This window comes from Enoplosus armatus, chromosome 1 (assembly GCF_043641665.1).
Source record: "Enoplosus armatus isolate fEnoArm2 chromosome 1, fEnoArm2.hap1, whole genome shotgun sequence".
Taxonomy (NCBI): Eukaryota; Metazoa; Chordata; class Actinopteri; order Centrarchiformes; family Enoplosidae; genus Enoplosus; species Enoplosus armatus.
In genome coordinates this window covers 17,562,375-17,581,783 of record NC_092180.1, presented here as the reverse complement: position 1 = coordinate 17,581,783, position 19,409 = coordinate 17,562,375, and the positions used below count along the sequence as shown (strand labels likewise).

Below are 19,409 nucleotides of genomic sequence, written 5' to 3'. Positions count from 1 at the left end.
GTATCATTCTCTCTCCTGTTCGTCTCCTTACATACACCCTTCTGCTACTGCCATGAATCTCAAACTTGTATTCATCAGTAAATAGGACTTTTCATCCACAGTAAAATGCTGGTATTCCTTAGCCCACCCCAAGCGTTTGGCCTTGTTTCCCCTTCTGAGAAGTGGTTTAGAAACTGCTACTCGTCCTCTGAGACCACTACAAGACAGCCTTCTTTTGACAGGACTTTTGCTGATTCTGAGTCTTGCATTCTTTATTTAGCTAATTCTGTAACCGTGATGAAGTTGTTTTTTTTATCTATCAGGGAGCTAAGCTTCATGTATTGATCTTTGGATGGTGTGGTCACTTTTGGTCTGCCTGATCGTGCTTTGGATACAACTGATCCTGTTTCTGCAAAGTGTTTTAGAGTTCTGTGCACTGCCCCCTTAGAAACCTTTAGTCTAGCCATGATTTGACGCTGAGAAAGCCCCTCTTTGCTCAGAATAACAATTTGACTCCTGACACTTTCACTCAGTTCGGATGCCATGTTTCCCACTATCACAATGCTACTTAGTAAGCAATGATCTGCTGGAAATTTGAGGCCATATTTATAACAGGTGAACACTGGCTGCAAGCTGAGTTACTTGAACGAGCCTCTGGTGAGTAGATCAAATCTACTAGTGTCATCTGAACGCATGCTTGGATGGAAGGGATACAACTCAAAGAAATCTGACCTTTTGTACGAAGGAGTTAAGATGGTCAATGTCACAAATTTGCTTAAAATTGATTGGTGACTTAAAAATTGTGCAGAATCAAAATATTTCTTCCTCATTTTACATATCATAACTTCTTGTGTTTTTAAATGTTTCCAAATCCTCAAAGTTTGTGATTACTGTATATATACTGTATATATACTACACTATGTCTGTGTGGGACTTTGCTCACTGCATATTACAAGTGTACAAGTGTGTCATCCACCTGGTCGCATCACCATGGTTTCCCATTATCACAGTAATGAACCCTCTTCTCCTCTGCAACCACTGCTGTAACAGTTGCTGCCGAGCTGTCAAGTGACTGTCTCTTAAAATAGGAGTAAGATGCTCCTCCACACTGTCACTGTGACAGAGCAGTGGAATTTTAAAGTGATTTCACCACATGATGGCACGATGGCCAAATGCTTCCAGCATGACAACTTCTGCCACATGCTGATAAGTGTGTGTGTGTGTGTGTGTGTGTGTGTGTGTGTGTGTGTGGCAGTGGGATTTTAAAACAGAAATGTATCAGCCTGGTGATGGATCTAAATCTCTTATCACTGTGGTGTGATTCTGCCATGTTAAATTTAGATCATTTGCACTTGATCCCTTCAGTGGGTAGAGGAGGATGATGGTGATGTTTAGTACTGTTTTCAATATGGGCATCTGCTAGTGAGATAATTGATGTCTGTGTATTCACCTCTGTGCGTGTGTGTGTGTGTGTGTGTGTGTGTGAGGCAGATACTCACCAGCCAGTTGGCTGATCTTGTTGATGGCATCGTCAAAGACTAGAAGAGAGGCAGAGAAACATGGGGTCAGGGAAAGAGCCAGGAGGATGGAGAGTCACGATGCTGCCCTCTGGTGGCTAAATTTAAAGCTCAGTAAGGAAATGTTTAAATTAAACATGTGCATTTCTTTGCATGCTGTAGTCTGGATATTTGCTACTCCCCAGTGACAGAGTTATAGTGTTTTTGAGAGAAGCTCCATACCCTGTGACTCAGTATCCCTGTTGCCATTTTTTAAAACAATTAACTGAGTACTTCTGTTCTTTGGTGGTGTCCCAACTTGGATAAAATTGCAATAAGGTTCAAAGAGCTGTGTCTGTCAGCTAGTCTCTCCCTTAAGGTTTGATTAAATACTTACTAACCTCTAATACAGAGGGGATAAAAGATAATCTGAAAAAGACAGTAATGCTCAGTTCTGCCATCAAAATGCATACAAGACTGAACGACTACAGAGTAACAGCTTGTATTTCACACAACCTTTTACAGGAAAATTAAAATGGATTTTGTCAGGGATAAATACAGACAGCAGGTGAGCAAGATGTCACATGGAAAGGACTATTTTTATACAGTAGTCGAAGAAAAACAAGGTTGGGGCTAGAGGGTTTGTTAAAAATGCATTACTTCACTACGTACTGAAATAGTATATACATTTGAATAATATTTTTTTCCCTGTCTCCCACTTTTTTTTAATGAGGATCAAGCTCTTTTTCAGTTTATACTTTTCATTGGCCATTATACTGTAGGTTATTATTTATTCTTGCTCAGTTAGACAGCCAGCCAGCCGACCAGTCAGTGAATCACTCCTCTAATTAATCAGTAAGATATATTAAGAAAGAAAGATATGTTTACCTTTTCCGGAGATGTCAATTTGGCTCATATCTTTTCCTCTGTCATCACTGATGGTGGCCTTATAAACTCCTGCTGTCTTCAGTGAAAACTGGAGAGGAAGCAAAATGGGAAACACATAAAATAGTGTAGGGGACATAGGGAGCACGCATTTGCTGAATTCTAAATCTGAACACATTGTGAGGTCTGTTATTTTTGTATAGACAGTGTCCTTGTTTTTGGATCCTCAGAGAAACACTAAATTGTCTGGCTCGGCAGCATTTTTATAACTAACCAAATCACTGAACAAGATATTGCATCTATGCCTTAACTTAGTATAGCCATTATACTACACTACATGTATAACCGTGCATAGAAATAATACTATTTTACATGGTTTTATAGCATTGAGAACATTAACAATACCAAAGTGCAATTACCAGTTTAATTGGCAGTTTACAGACTCCTGATCCCAGGTCAGGCTTTACATCAGGGATGATCTCTGTGTCTTCTTTATACCAGTGGAACACTGATTCCTTCTTCAAGTTAGCAACCTGCAATGAAAAACACAATATATGTAACTATATATAGTTATCATTAACAAGGAAGAGAGTTTTTTGCTTCTTTTATAGCTTATTTATGGCAGATCATCAAATTCCATGGCACCAATTCAGTCTCCTAGCACAAAAACTGCACTACCCCCATTAATCTGCCTCTAAAAGTCACTTATCAGTCCTGAGTCTATATGTGTTGCATCTCATCTTTTTCATGGTAGCCAGGGCTATTTAACACTTGAAGCGTAACAGGTCCATTAGAGATGTTCTGTGGGTAAAACCACTAATATAAATACACTTTAGTTCCACCGTACAGAAACCTGCAATGCCATCAGTCCTGCATACCTCCGATTTTATAACTCATTACAAGATGCAAATCATCAAGTCAGTGATGTGTGTAAAGTTCAGTTTATGTGGTGCTTCATTAAGACCAACTTTCCTTCTTTTCTCATGGATAAAAAGATCCACTCTTTCCCTAGTCATTTTTAAAGAATACATTGCACCCTAAGTAATCGCTGACACCAACTACAAATAGAGTGTATTTCTGCAAAATGGTTGATGCTAGAAAAGACGTTTATGCCTGCTGTGTAAAGTCAATTATAACATTCACCCACTTAATTTACTGCTTATGTTTGTTGTGTTTCTACATTATTCATAATGCACTTATTTGGGCTAAACTGACAGCTTCAGATTGTCTTGAGGGTATGAACGATTCTTTGATTTTACAATTGTTTTAATTATATACTTCCTGCTAACAAAGCCAAGACAAAATCCTGGCCGTGTAATTCTGGTAATTCTCTATCTGGCACTTATCATTACACAGCATCGCCGCATCCTGCACTCAGCCTCCATAGAATGGCTAATCAGCTATCCACAAGTCAACCTCCCATTTGTTTAGAGTGTAAATATTCAATAATTATTGAGTTTGTCTGTGTTTACCTTGCAGACCAAAGTGACAGAGCAGTCGTCTCCGACTTGAAGTGTCAGGAACTCACTGAAGTGGGGACCTGTGGTGGATAAAGACGAGAGAGAAAGGCCCAGGGAAGGGATGTGAGCTTAAAACAAATGACTTGTGGACCTTGATTGTATGAGCTCTTTTAACTGCCTTGTGCATTAATTAAGTATGGTTTTAAAATTCTTCATGCAAAATACCCCTGTGGAATCTTCACGTGCCCCCAAAGTAGCTGCATTTCTAAATTTGGGACCTATTTTGTTGTGTAGCCGAGCCATTTGAAATGGGTCCATTTTGAGTAATGCAGGTCTGTTTCTTTCCTGTACACTCGCTGATTAGATTAGTTGTCTCCCAGGCAACATAGTGGTGTGCTGGTTTAAGTAGAGTAAAGCTCATACAAGCTTAAAAGTGGATGATGTTTTGTGTTTCTTACCCTCCTTGACTCTGATGTACTCTCTCCTCTGGTAGTCGGCCTCAGCCAGCGCTGCCTTGAAAGCTGAGTGCACATACAGATACACATAAACAGGGAATAATTAAAAGATCAAAGTGTTGCCAGTAGTTGCTATAGATTCTTTCTGTGGATTAGCTAGCCAGTGGCCCCCTGTATGAGAGTGGAATCATAATATATGAATAAAAACAACATAATTGCTTCAAACCCACCTTTACATGTATCAACTGAAAACATAATGTAGTCTTTTATGCTAGAGATGCAGTAAGTCGACTGACAAACACACATACACAAGCACATATATCTCATTGTTCATTCTGGCTGGTGCTTGCCAGCATATCCACAGATTAGTAAGGAGGAAACACGTAGCATACTACATTGGCTGCTGCAATGGAAGTACAATTGTCATTCTTGCCTCAATTACTGTTGCGGTTTAATGCCACGTAATACCTGAAACAAAATGTGAGAGTGGAAAAACATCTTATTGTCTACTGATCGCTTTTCTTTAGGTGGTGGACTGTACTCAGTTCTAGTTCTTCTGTTAGTTCTTCTGACCTGGCCTCTCTTACCATCTCCAATCAGAACCAGTGAGCTCTGTGCTTTGCCTCCTCCATCTGTGATCTGGCAGGTAAATGTCCCCTCATTCTCCTCGGTGAAATGGTCCATGATGAACTCGATGATACCTGTGGAGACGTCATGACCCATCTTGTTGGGCTGCAGAAAAATAGAGCTGGTTGTTATAAAAAGGTCACAACGCACTGCAAGATAGACTGAATATGGATACTTTTCTACTGTGATTATGGCTTTAATGTTGCAGCTGGCTGAATGAGTCAGTGTACATCGAGGGCGGACAGATTCTTTCAGCTTGAAGCCAGAAAGTCATTTTTTTATTTCTCCCTGTCCACGCCTTAAACTACAGTGTATCTTACATCAGCTCCAGACAGCTCCTTGTCATTGGCAAAGAATTTATAGGTGACATGGGAGGAAATCTCTTCAGCCTGCAGCCAGAACCTCATTCTGCCTCTCTCCAAAATCTTATAGGCCAACTCTGATTTCAGCGGGATGACTAGAGGAGAGAAGAGGAGAGTAGGAAGGAAGATTATGGCTTCAAAAACATTATTGCACTTATTTACTAATAACTTAACCAAACGGTTGTTACTTTATCAGTGAGAGGAGAGGTGACACGAAGAGAGAGGAGAGGAGGCAAAAGAACAGGAGAGGTGAACAGTGGTTAGGCAGGTGATGCAAAAGCAGGTAAGACTTTTTTTGGATCAAATAAAAAGAGAAATGCACTCCTAAGAGAAGAAAGAAATCTGAAAGGTTCAAAGCAAGTCAGAACAAAGCAAAATGAAAGCGTGAAAAGGGAGAAACGGAGAAATAAGAGAGTGGCTAAGACAGATTAAAGACGCAGCAGAGGAAAAAGTGTAAGAGAAGAGAGATTAAAAGGGACAAAGAGAGAGATTATGAGAGATTGAGGGAGTCAGCCAGAGGTACCTACTTGGGTGTCTGATATCATAGCTGAGTGCTAGCATCTTTGTCAACTCTGAAACGTAAAGAGACAACTTATTTATTTCATGCAGCCATGGGCGCAAACAAGTATTTAAAATACACGTCACACTTTGTACACAGATATCATTTTATCATGCACTTTGATGGGGTGCTTCAAGTACCAAGTTTGGAGCGGGAGAAGTTGATACTGTAATTGTGTTTAATAGGAAGAGGCAGATAAACGCACAAACACTTTAAGACTGAAGCAAATACAGCCATAGGGAAGATCCGTTCTGAAACTCCTCTAACAAACTGCATTAAGAGTTAGTATATTCAATTATCAGAGTACCTGTGATGTAAGTGAAATAAATGAGTTTATAAATTATTGTAAGGCTGAAAAAACTGTAGGCCAAATGGGAAGCAATCAGTGTAAGGCACACTGAATAACATATTATAGCCTAGTAGCGTAGTGGTGCAATAGCTGGAAAAACATTGTGAAACTTTCTGACGGAAAGCCCTTTGCTATGAAGACGTGGTTGTAAAACACTGACATTGCCCCAAGCTTGTAAGCAGCGTGTTCTGCTAGTATTCATCAGATGTGTAATGAAATTGTTTGTTGCCTACATGCCCGTGTGATCGTTTCCAAGCACGGCCTCATTGCTTTCATCTTTATTTCATCCTACACAGCGCCTCAGTTCTTCCATACATGGTTTCCTTTTGAATTTTGCTTTTGATACTTACAGCTGTTCAAAATTCCCATGATCAAGGCATGGAAGATATTTGCATGCACTACAGATGGAGGAAACGTAAAATGTAAATGCTGACGAGATGATGAAGATAATTTGTATGGTATTTCTGTACATTTAGAAAGCCAAGAGTTGGCTGGGTGGTTCAGCACCAGAGCCACACTTACACACCTTCAGCAGAGATTGTGTAGCTGGATGACACTCCCTCTGTGTTGGTGACAGAAACAGAGTACGTCCCAAAGTCCTCTTTATCTGCGTTCTTAAATATCAGCTTAGAACTACGATGCAGGGCAGGAGAGAGACGCAGACACACAGATAAAGACAGAAGAGATGGTGCACAATTAAGATTTTAAAATGCATTTTTTTACAACTGTTTGCATGTGTACATACAAATATGCGTGTGGTCTTACTGGCTGCCTTCAGTCTTAATCACTACTCCTTTAGAGAAATCGGTTATTTCTTTATAATCTTTCTTCCAGATGAACTGAGAGCTCTCGGTTATTTGGCAGGACTCGAATGACAGAACAATGTCACCTGACTTCTCATCCACACCACAGGAGACCTCCTGGGCACCTTGAGTACACAGAAACAAACACATAAAGTTATTCTAATTTGTAACACACATTTACATTTCAGTCTCCACAGAAGGAATTGTCCATAGTTTTTATATTTCAATGGGTTTTTAATTATATTTTTCCGCTCCACTAACAGTTAACCACTTTCATCTTGCCTCCAGCACTTTGAAAAAGAGTGCATCATTCCAACTTAGCAAAACCATGTGTTGACTATGTTGTGAAACTTCTTTTTCAGAAATTGAGAATAGTGAAGATAACACAAGGATAATCTCCTTCTGTCTGTGAATAGACGTTACCTGGCAAAGCCTTAGCGGTCACTGGATCAGAGGACATTGAGGCCATTCCCACTCCTGCAGCATTGACCCCACGCACTCGGAACACATAGCTACTGCCCTCCTCCAGACCTGTTACCTAGGAAACAAACAGACAAGAAAACAGCCTAGTATTGGTGAAGGGAGGAGGAGAGCTATGATTTGTTTGTCTACATCTGCATTGATCATCAGTTTGGGCAAATCTGACAGCAACTGTGACATTTGTAGCAGTATGTTCTTCCATCAGAAGCATCACCATCAGAAACTGTTGCAGACAGTCCAGTTTCTGAGGCAAGTTATTTGGCATGTGAGATAATGACAGCAGTAGTAGATCCAGCAGCTACTGCAGCAAAATGTATGTACCCAGACTCATTCTTATTATTTTTGGCAATAAATTAATTAACCTAATTTATATTCACTCATAATTAATCTGTACTGTTTTACAACCCATATTCTTTGCATTACACGGTAATCAAATACATATAATGTTGATTTGTTGACTGACTTGTCAGTGTCACATGTGAGATAAGTCACCTAATTGCTGCTACCTTTCATTCTCAAACCTCCCAAACCTCATCTCCCTCCATAGCTTTTTTTGTACTGTTCTTAACTTACTTTATCCACTAGGTGTCAGTGTCACACAGTTTAATGTAAGGGTATCACTGCATTGTACAATAGAGTCAATGTAACTCTATATGCTAGTACAGAAGGCTGAAATGTAATGTATGGAAGTTTGAAAACAATATCACAGCAAACAGGAGCCAATGGAAAGCTTTGCAGAAACAAACAAACGTATAGAGTAGCACAGTGCTGAACATATTATTAACATAAGCAGCATACAATGTAGCATCAGGAGTAATGGTTGTAACTTCAGCAGTGCTGACACTAAACACCAGCATCCAGTTTCTCCACAATATTTTACACAGTGACGTTATATAAAAGCTAAATAAAGTTGCTGTAATTTCCTTTGTGCCATCCCAGATGCTTTTTTACACTTTTTGACAAATGTCTGATGAAGAAAAACAAAAAACTAGAATTAAAAAAGTTATGGCATAACTAACGATCATTCTGATTCAATCTGTCAATTACTTTCTCAACTAATCGTTAAGTCTATAAACTGTTGTGACGCATTCAAAATGCTTGTTTTTCAAAACCTAAAAATATTAAGTTGACTGTCATAGACTCGTTTTTGGTATTTTTGTTCAGAAAAATAAATTATCAAAATAGTTTAATTGATTATCAGTGAATAAATGACTGGACTATTTGTTTACGCTCTACATAACTTTTATGTCAAATTACATTGTCATCAGATAATATTATATGGAGGTTTTTCAGATAAATAATAATACTGATAATCCACAAATAAAAGAAACCTTAAGAACCCTAAACCATATTAAAGATGCTCTCACCTTGAGGAAGCGATGACTGATAGCTTTCTCATTGGCTGTGGTCCAGTCAGAAGTGCCCTTCTTAGCGTACTCAATATGATAGCCTGTGATTGGTCCAGAACCAGCATAGACAGGCTTTTGCCACTCAATCGTCAATGACTTATCTCTCACTTCACAGAAAGTCAGGTCATAGGCAGGGCCTAAAGGTCACACAGGGGAAGAGACACAAACCCACATTTACATTTGTATGTGTTTCAATGACAACATTCACTCCCTTCCGCCTAATTCTCATGGCTATTTGTTAGACAGGAGCATGATTGCCATAAACTTGTATAGGCTTGATGTACTTTTGGGCAAGTTTCAAAGTTTGTCAGTGATGGTGACCAAGTCAGTCAGCAGGTGACGTTTACTGACCAGGCTCCGGCATAGTCCAGGCCTCACAGGTAAAGTCGGCTGAATGTGCGGACGCTGGTCCGAGGCCAGCCAGGTTGGCTGCATACACCTGGAACTGATAGACTGCTCCCTCTGTCAAGCTTTCCACCTGTCAATTAAATGTTACCATGGTTACTAACATGCCAATCATCATTATTTTAAACAAACCACTTTACAAACTCACACAAGCCGACTGTGCACAAAATAAGCAGCATGAAATACTGGATAGTGAAATTGGTGCTTGGTGACCCAGATACTTTTCTTAGAATGTGGAAAACCAAACCAAACCATTGTTAAAACAAAGTAGATATGGGACTGAAGCTTTGTTGTGGTATCAGACAACAACCAACTGAAGTACTTGAATCCAATTCATGCTAAACTTGTGGCTCCCTCCCTTGTTTTGATGTTTTAAGGTAAGACAACAGGTAAGGTTAACAGCAGACATTGTTGTACCTTATAAACTCTTTCTGTGAATGGTGGGATATTAACCTCCCTCCACATGGTTGTTCCACTGCGTCTTTTGTCCACATAATACTCCTTGATCTTTGCTCCTCCAGAGTGAAGAGGCTTCTTCCAGTTCAGAACCATTGAGTGGCTGTCACAGTTCAGCAAAGTAATGTCATATGGAGCAGAGGGGGTGGCTGCAAAGGCAGTACTGAGTGTTAATACTTATAATTGCAATGATAGATCATCACAGTCCAGCAGCGATCTTACAAAGCAGATAATCATCATTATCACCATCATCATCATCAATAATAATGACCAAACATTTGCCAATACTGACTCAGTGCAGCCTTAACAGTCAGAGGTGCGGACTCCTGGGATTCATCACTAAGACCCAGCTCATTGATAGCCTGGACACGGAACACATAGGTTTCTCCTTTGGTCAGACCGCTAACCACAAACCTACAGAAACAGAATCACCATGAGTATTGCTTTGGTACGCTATAACAACAATCAAAGAAAGACACGTTTCTGAGCAATACAGTATTTGGTTTTTAACATACTTGCTGTTCTTGCGAGGTTTGTGATTGGCCGAGGTCCAGTCCTTGGACCCCTTCACACACTGGTCGATGTAGTAGCCAATCAGGTTGTTGGGTTCCTTTGGAGGAGCCCACTGGATGAGGACAGAGGTGTCTGTTTCCCTGGTAGCAATCACCTGACCGGGAGCAGATGGCACACCTGAAGACAATAAAAAAATAGCATGTGTAAAAATGTACAAAAATGACAATAGATAATCATAAACACAATGGCATCTTATGTGTGGATTTATTCCGTGGTTGTAGAAAACCTACTGATGTGTAACAATACAAAGAAATGGACAGACAGACCTTTGAGTTCCTGAGTCTTGATAAGTCCAGTCGGCTCTGATGGCTCACTGTTTCCATAGATATTGGCAGACACAACTCTGAACTTATATTCTTTGCCCTCTGCCAGGTCAAAGACGGCATAACGGGGAGAACGAATAGGGACCTGAGTGTTAACACGTTGCCACGCACCACTGTCTGCCATACTCTGTGGGGAGAGAGAGACTGCTGCTACTATACATCCACACACATCATGATATGCTGGATTCATTGCACATCTTTAGTAATTGTTTAGATTAATCTTGTCAGTTCACAATAGTCTGATCTAGTGCAGATGATCAGAAAACTGCACAAGGAAAACTGCTGTTATATATATGTTATATATATACACTATATTGCCAAAAGTATTCACTCACCCATCCAAATAATTGAAATCAGGTGTTCCAATCACTTCCATGGCCACAGGTGTATAAAATCATGCACCAAGGCATGCAGACTGTTTCTACAAACATTTGTGAAAGAATGGGTCGCTCTCAGGAGCTCAGTGAATTCCAGCGTGGTACTGTGATAGGATGCCACCTGTGCAACAAGTCCAGTCATGAAATTTCCTCACTCCTAAATATTCCACAGTCAACTGTCAGTGGTATTATAACAAAGTGGAAGCGATTGGGAACGACAGCAACTCAGCCACGAAGTGGTAGGCCACGTAAAATGACAGAGTGGGGTCAGCGGATGCTGAGGCGCATAGTGCGCAGAGGTCGCCAACTTTCTGCAGAGTCAATCGCTACAGACCTCCAAACTTCATGTGGCCTTCAGATTAGCTCAAGAACAGTGCGTAGAGAGCTTCATGGAATGGGTTTCCATGGCCGAGCAGCTGCATCCAAGCCATACATCACCAAGTGCAATGCAAAGCGTTGGATGCAGTGGTGTAAAGCACGCCGCCACTGGACTCTAGAGCAGTGGAGACGCGTTCTCTGGAGTGACGAATCACGCTTCACCATCTGGCGATCTGATGGACGAGTCTGGGTTTGGCGGTTGCCAGGAGAACGGTACTTGTCTGACTGCATTGTGCCAAGTGTAAAGTTTGGTGGAGGGGGGATTATGGTGTGGGTTTTTTTTTCAGGAGCTGGGCTTGGCCCCTTAGTTCCAGTGAAAGGAACTCTGAATGCTTCAGCATACAGCAAGGCATAAAGCAAGGTCCATAAAGACATGGATGAGAGAGTTTGGTGTGGATGAACTTGACTGGCCTGCACAGAGTCCTGACCTCAACCCGTTAGAACACCTTTGGGATGAATTAGAGCGGAGACTGAGAGCCAGGCCTTCTCGTCCAACATCAGTGTGTGACCTCACAAATGTGCTTCTGGAAGAATGGTCAAAAATTCCCATAAACACACTCCTAAACCTTGTGGAAAGCCTTCCCAGAAGAGTTGAAGCTGTTATAGCTGCAAAGGGTGGACCGACGTCATATTAAACCCTATGGATTAAGAATGGGATGTCACTTAAGTTCATATGCGAGTCAAGGCAGGTGAGCCAATACTTTTGGCAATATAGTGCATATACAGCAATGAAGAATGTATGGTCACAAGTGTATTTTGCCTGATATCAGCCAATTAGCTTTATCAAAAATTAGAATTTCTTTGACACCAAAATTGAGGTGTTTAACACAAATGTTAAGAGTTTTAGAAATTAAATGAATATTGTTGGACCAAATATTCTTTTGTCCAACCACAGACTTCCAAGGAGAGAGAGGAGTACCACCAATTGCGCACACATCCCTGATCGATCCAAACTACATTGCAGCTTTACTGGAGTTGGGAGGGGCTTTCAAACACATTCTTTCACCACTGGTAAGGTGTACATCTGAGAAGTACGTACAGTGTAGTACTCAAAGCAGCATTGGTGACATTGTTACCTTTTCTATGTAGTACCACATGGGAGCCTTGCTGTAATATGCGGGGGCTTTCCAGCTCAGAACAACATACGTCCTGTCTGTTTCTGAGGCATAAATTCCTGATGGAGCACCTGGGGGCTTTCCTTCAGCTGCACAGAAACACACACAGAGATGATTAAGTACATGAACTGTGAGACACCCACTGCTTTCCTCTTACTCTGAACAGTAATATACTAGAAAGATATAGATATTATATACAATAATACATATAGATATGCATTCATTTTAGTAACCACCTCACCTTCCACTTCATCGTAGTAAGACACAACATCAAGTTTTCCTCCAAGTTTTTTGGCTACAGAAAGACAAAAACAACATTACCACCAATCTGATTTATGTTCATGTTGAACATGTTCAAATTGTTCGTTTGGTAAAAATGTTCGAGATTCGGATAAACGTTGTTCTGTGCCCGTCATTTTTAAAACTGCACTGATCAAGGAAGGGCACATCATCCAAACATAAACCAAGCTTTGTACAGTGGCCCTTAAAAGAGTCCAATAAAGCAGTTTAGTCAGTGAAGCAAAATTACAAGCAATAAATTCTGCAGTATGCCATGTAAAGTTAACTGTGTTTCTTGTTTTTTTTCTGGCAAAGAGAAACAGTACTAAATTGTTGTTTTGACTAATATGTTAAAATATTCATAAACTGGCTATATGGTGAACTGATTTTGTGTCCAGTCAGTAAAAGAAAGTACCAAAACAGACATTATTGATATGATGAAGGAAGAAATCATTACTTCCATCCAAACATACCAAAACAGCAGTGACATTTGGCATGTCAGTGACTATGGGACACGTTTCTTCCAGTCTTGAAATGATGTAATATAAAAGGCAGGGGTGACATTTCTTTATTCTAATCCAGTTAAACCCACCATGGAGCCTCTCGAACTCAGTGGGGTCCAGTGCAGCGATAGGATCAGACATGCGGGATGCTTTGCTAATTCCGTGCGAGTTGACTGCTCTGACTCTGAAGTAGTAGGAGTGTCCTTCAAACAGTCCAGACACTGGGTATTTACAAATCTTTATGGGGTGATCATTGCATTGGGTCCAGTTTTCAGTTCCAACCTCACATCTGCAAAATCAAGATAAAAAGAAACAAGAAAAGAAGAGTTTGGGAAAGTTCCAGAAAGCACAATGGAAAACGGCTTTGTTACGTCCTCTACACAACAATGCCTCAAACAGAGATCATAACCTATATGACATTCTACCATCATCCTGTCCTATTATAGGTTAGGTCATATTTTTACAAGGTCCTAGCACAAAAGATGTGGCAACTCTGATTACAATTACAATACTTAATCTATCTGACAGCACAAGAATAATGGAGGAAATATGAGGATGCCAGTGCATTAGAATACAGTGGATTGGACATTGTGAGAGTCACAGTTGAGTGAAAGTAGTCTAGTAATAGGTGCATCAACAAACGTTATACAGAGATCTTCTTTGTCCATCATGGTGTCTTCCAAAAATATGAAAGGTAGTTGTGTTAAAAAGTTGCTGTCAAAGACTCCTATAACTTACTGAGCCATGTGTGTTTAAGGTTGTATTGGTTAAAAATGTGAGGTGCAGAAAGGGCCCATAAGAGTAGAGCTGACAATGAATGTAGAAGTACAGAAGAATAGTTCAGTGTAGAGAGAAAGGACGAATTCCCTGTAACTAAAGACTACAACCCCTTCATTTGTACAGATAATCAAGCAAACTATGTGATGACTTACAGTAGTGAGTCTTTATGTTGGTCAGTTTAATTATTTATGGTGTTTAAGTCAGTAACTCCTACTTGTCCACAAAGTATCCCAGGATTGGTCCCTCAGTGGTGGTATTTGGGGGCTTCCATGACACAATGACATAGTCTCTATTGGCATCGTGGATCTTGATGTCCATAGGAGCACCAGGTGAACCAGGTACAGGGGGAGGACCATCTACACAGGAAGTGACACAGTGACATTTTAATAATCATGTTATATGTAAGGAATAATAAGTATAGCAACACAGTTCTGTAAAATTGCAGTTTTTGAATCATTGGTCGCCTTGATGTTGTCATCCAGAACACCTCACCTGCGACGGAGACAAATGCGCTGTGTTCTGCGGTGCCTCCTTTAGTGACCATGCGTAGTGTGTAGAGGCCTTCATCATCTTTGAAGAGGTTAGGAAGAGTCAAGGTGGTGACTCCTCTGCCAGTTTCAATCTTCACCCATTTAGAATCAAACAGACGCGTGTCTGGAAATGAGACGGGATCTGAGTTCAGTGTCACTTCCTGCATAATTCTTATAAACCTCGATTCTAAATGGCTGTACAGCATCATTTTTCTATAAATTATACATGAGGTTTGACTGCATATAGTGGTGTTGAACATAAAAGATTAACCTATTACAGTTTGCTTTTATACCACATGGCACCTTTTATGTAATGTCTACACATACACACACAGCAAATTAAACTACTTATGAATTGGGGGTATTTCGCTAGTCTATTTAACTACTTTCACTATAATTAATTAGCAATAAAAATAGTGTCCGTAACATATTACCATTTTTCCACTGTGCTGTGCCTCTGGCTGCATGTCGACTAGATTGGGTGTGGTAGCTGCCGTGGCAGGCGATATATATTACTAGCAATTATAGTGTAATTACTTTGTCATAAAATGCTGCTTTATAACAATTACCATCTCTATACCACTGTGCCTCGGGCTGCAGGTTGGCCAGGTTGGGGTTCAGGGTCATGGTAGCAGTCAGAGTGGCAGACTCTCCCTCAGTAGCAAACACTGGCCCAAACTTCTCCACAAAAGTGATGTTGATTTTAGTGTAATTGATTTTGGGAAGCATGGCAGCTGAGAGATTGGGAAAAGGAAGAAACAGAGAATGAGAGAGGGAATAGTGCCAGTGGTGCTTCACACACTGCTTTGAAAAGAGATATTTTATTGCCTAGTAATGGTATTGATCTTGTAATTTCTGGAGGTAATTATGATGCTTACCTGTGTAAGGCAGCCATGCATATGGGCAAGACTCATCCTCCTGCTTGAACCCTAAGTTATGACAAAACAAACATACCAAAAGCTATTAGCAGCAGCCAGTTGTAATAATGAAGGCTAAGAAATTGGTGAACAAGCAAACAGATGGCAGTAATGGAACACTGACAGCCTAAAGTGTGCAGTTATAGATCAAGACCAAGTGCCTCAGCTAAATGTAATGACAAATGGGACCTCCAATAACTGGATGTAAGGCATTCCAGTAATTTTTAAGACCCCAACTTTAAATGTTTCAAGACTTGTATAGAACCCACAGAAGGCAGAACTTAACAAATCTGGCTTGAATACATTCAGACCTGCCAACTAGCATGTTCTGGTGTGACTGTATGAGAAGAATCACACTACAAAATGAAATACAAGACAATCGGACAGAAGGACTTACTCTTGATAATGAGGGAGGCCTGACTAGAGGCTTGTCCATGGATGTTACCAGCCACAGCAGTGTACTGAGCGGTATCATCAGTTGAGCACCTATAAATATAAAATAAAACACAAGTTAAATATACCAGGATTCTCATAGATCCTTGTTGTATTTTGATCAAAAGATTAGTTAAAATGGCCGACAGATGTGTAAATGAAACCATGGATAAGAGTTTTATCCTAACAAGATTCTTTGTCATTCTTCATCCTGGGTGTTTATTTGAGTCTTTAGTAATGTTTATAGTCATCTGAAGAAACATGGAAAATGCCTACAGACCAGATTTACTTTATATCCACAAGGATCCGCTCCAACAGGAGTAATTGTAAATTGCTGAAGTAATGGCAGTGGGGATTTGCTTTTACAAGGTGTATGAAACTAATGCACCAAATGAGCAATAATTTCCCACATGAATGCATTATGTTGCCAGGGACCATCAGCTGCTGAGCAGGCGCGGCAGAGCTTGAGCTGAGCCCCATTCACACATATAGTAGAACCTACAATATTGCTGGGTTCAGTCATCTGGGGAAGGCATTGGTGTCAACTCACAGCGCTCCCGCATGCATGATCCTACTTGACAAACGCATTCTGGATCAATTAAGTTATGTTTTACAAGACTTGGCATTAGATATATTTCTTGGAGGCAGTGACACAAAGCTGAAACACAATCTTGTCTTGTTAGTGAATAAATAACAGCTCTTTTCAGTCAGGACATTTTCACAAAAATGCTTGCCATGGTGAAGTTGCAGGATGTCATGCATCACCTTCCGTGTCTTCCGTGATTGGCATGCTTCCTCTAAATCATATTTATATGAGATGTTGCTGCTTTTGTTCCCTCTAGAACCATATGGCCACAGATATTTGACAATCTAAGCAAGCCCCAAGCAAGCAAATTTACAGAAGCTTCTGATCTAGACAATCAAGTTCTCCTCTCAGATGATGCCAACATAGAAAATCGCATTTACTGGTGAAAGGGCATATTGGAGAGATGTAGAGAGAAAGACAAAGAGGCACAAGAGGGCTGCCACAGAGGTCAAAGCCATGTTTTGGTCTCACCGTCTTACTTGTTTATCCTTCGGTCTTTTCATCTTTATATATCTTTCTCTCTCTCACCGACTTTTCCAAAACCTCATATTACACCAGTATCATCTAACATGGGAATTTCAACCCGTGCAGACTGTGTAGGCTGGTGTAGTCTTAAGGAGACATTATTGACGAAAATGACTACTGCGGGTTGCAGCAGGGAGCTGAGGGAGAGCAGCAAATGTATTCTTATTTTGGATCATAATAGCATTCAATAAATCCTTCATATGCAAGGATCTAGGACTTAGAGGGGGTTTTTTGGTGTGCGGGGGGGCTTTTCCTCTCCCTGTCATGTGCCTGGCTTAAAATTATGACAAGCTGCTGGTAATTTGTAATTCAAAAGAGCTTTATCCTTTAAGGTCTCCCATCCTATTTTTAAAACTTGGATACTATCCATATTTTATTTTCACTTAAAACACACAGCTTTCAGTGTAAATGGTCTATGTGAGTTTCAGACCACTCAGGAGGGTGATGCGAGAATTGAAGAGTTCAAGGAGTAATGGCTGTTGGATGATCTGTGTGTAAGTAGCAGACGGAAGAAGTTAAAGGTGACTGGATCCAAGGAGAGAGTGATGACTTAAAGAATCCTGGAGTATCACGTAACACTGAGGTCAGCACTCGAACAGCTGAGCTTCCTAAGACTGGAGGGAGATCACCCCTCCCCCCTCCATATCTGTAACCACAGTCAGTACGACGTTTGAATGTGTGTGGTGCTCCTGATGGGACTGACAAGATAGATGTTCTCATGGTTCAAGACATAGTCTTGTAGTCTTGGGGGATGATTTTTGACTTACTGTACCTTGGGATCTCCAGAGAATGGATTCCACCTTTGGCTTCAACCAGGTACTTTCCAGAGGACACGCTCAGGATCACATCATCTTTATACCTGAAATAGAGGAAGATTACAGCTCACCAGTATCAAGACATGTGGAACCATAAAAGACAACATTTTTAGCAGCAAATTTCTTCACATCACTAATAAGCTCACATCACTATCATATCTAAAAGAAGAAAAGAAAGAGAGATGATAAGCCATCCTATCTTCATGAAATAGTGTACGGTTGAGTAAGTGTAAAAAAAGTCTTGTGATTAATTGATTGAGTCGGTTTTAGCATTAGATGTTGCTACCATGTTAAAAGAAAAACAAGTTTTTAGTTCTTATTCACCATTTTACAATGGGCAGGGGGAAGCCCTCAACAGTGCAGAAGAGTTTGACTGAAGTGTTTTCAAACACAGTGTGGGATCTGAGTCTGGCCAGGAACTTTGGTCCCCTGATCATAGGCTCCTCATGCACATATTTGTCCAACATCTTCTTCCTTACCTAGACAGGGAAACAGGAATACCAATAAATATTACACAAATAAATAACTTACTAACTCAGTGCCTTATTACCCTATTACTATTGTATACCATATTATCAGGAATTAATACACTCCACACATACACATTTCTAAAAGTCTGGATAAGGAACGTTCAAAAACAAATCAAGTTTTATTGTCACGTACACAACCATACACAATACAAGGTATAGAGAATTTCTTAGGTTCCTAGCTCCACAACGAATCTAACAAATAGATTCTTACCATTTCCTGGATGTGAGCGTGTGTTTTGTGCTCATATCTTTCCTCCATCGCCTCAGAGCTAAGGACAAACAGTAAGTCAGTTTCGCTAACAAATTCAGGAAAACAGTGTTTCCTTTCACACACACAAGCGAGAATTGAGTAAATTCCTAAAGATATGTGATTATGTGATGTTGAACATGTACCATGTAGCATTTGTTAAAAATATTCAAAATGTGACATTAACCTTATTTAGTTGTGCATCTCTGCCCAAATAACACTACTTAACACATACATGTGTCAAAAATGCCTCATGTTGTTGGGATGTATGGTGCTTGTTGACTGTCAGCCTCCAAAGTAGCTTTAGTTTTGTGCTGTGTTTGTTTAGTCTCTCAGACATATGTAACAGGCTGTATGCAGTCTGTAGTCAGTGCTTGTGACCTGATTCAACATTGTTTCCTGCCATTTTGATAACTTTTAAATGAAAGACTTAAAAAATGAAGGTTTTCCATTAGGCAAAGCCTCCATCTCTGCAGGCCAGCTCACTTTTCTGAGCAGTGCATGGAGATTTGAAATTACCAGTAAAGTCAATCAGTGCTGATCCACCAATCAATGTACTTGCTGGAACATTGTACCCCAACCGAGCATTCACTGAGATTTAAGAAGTGGTGCAGCAACAAGTTTAGAGGTCGCACCTGCAGTTACTGTATTGAGATTTGTTATTTTTCACACAGGCTTTAAAAACTTAAAGGAGTGAAGCCCCATTATTTAAACCCTGCCATGACACCAATATATAATATATATAATAAGACAAAAGGGTGTGAAACCTGTTCA

At 40.3% G+C, this 19,409-nt stretch overlaps 1 protein-coding gene across 1 annotated transcript in view; it reads right to left on the bottom strand.

The window, feature by feature from the left end:
* myom2b (myomesin 2b) overlaps positions 1 to 19,409 on the bottom strand; it is a 30,488-nt gene that overhangs the window by 8,543 nt on the left and 2,536 nt on the right. Inside the window, exons 2-29 of the mRNA XM_070905464.1 lie at positions 18,600 to 18,657; positions 18,183 to 18,337; positions 17,816 to 17,902; positions 15,898 to 15,986; positions 15,462 to 15,512; positions 15,153 to 15,317; positions 14,546 to 14,707; positions 14,268 to 14,409; positions 13,363 to 13,562; positions 12,733 to 12,786; positions 12,453 to 12,580; positions 10,565 to 10,748; positions 10,241 to 10,415; positions 10,018 to 10,139; positions 9,687 to 9,874; positions 9,216 to 9,342; positions 8,823 to 9,001; positions 7,399 to 7,513; positions 6,938 to 7,100; positions 6,699 to 6,805; positions 5,792 to 5,836; positions 5,223 to 5,359; positions 4,863 to 5,007; positions 4,279 to 4,341; positions 3,833 to 3,900; positions 2,780 to 2,893; positions 2,364 to 2,451; positions 1,479 to 1,517 (exon numbers count right to left, since the gene is read on the bottom strand). Of these exons, the coding sequence (XP_070761565.1) occupies positions 1,479 to 1,517; positions 2,364 to 2,451; positions 2,780 to 2,893; positions 3,833 to 3,900; positions 4,279 to 4,341; positions 4,863 to 5,007; positions 5,223 to 5,359; positions 5,792 to 5,836; positions 6,699 to 6,805; positions 6,938 to 7,100; positions 7,399 to 7,513; positions 8,823 to 9,001; positions 9,216 to 9,342; positions 9,687 to 9,874; positions 10,018 to 10,139; positions 10,241 to 10,415; positions 10,565 to 10,748; positions 12,453 to 12,580; positions 12,733 to 12,786; positions 13,363 to 13,562; positions 14,268 to 14,409; positions 14,546 to 14,707; positions 15,153 to 15,317; positions 15,462 to 15,512; positions 15,898 to 15,986; positions 17,816 to 17,902; positions 18,183 to 18,337; positions 18,600 to 18,657 (3,350 nt within the window). The remainder of the gene's footprint in view (positions 1 to 1,478; positions 1,518 to 2,363; positions 2,452 to 2,779; positions 2,894 to 3,832; positions 3,901 to 4,278; positions 4,342 to 4,862; positions 5,008 to 5,222; positions 5,360 to 5,791; positions 5,837 to 6,698; positions 6,806 to 6,937; positions 7,101 to 7,398; positions 7,514 to 8,822; positions 9,002 to 9,215; positions 9,343 to 9,686; positions 9,875 to 10,017; positions 10,140 to 10,240; positions 10,416 to 10,564; positions 10,749 to 12,452; positions 12,581 to 12,732; positions 12,787 to 13,362; positions 13,563 to 14,267; positions 14,410 to 14,545; positions 14,708 to 15,152; positions 15,318 to 15,461; positions 15,513 to 15,897; positions 15,987 to 17,815; positions 17,903 to 18,182; positions 18,338 to 18,599; positions 18,658 to 19,409) is intronic.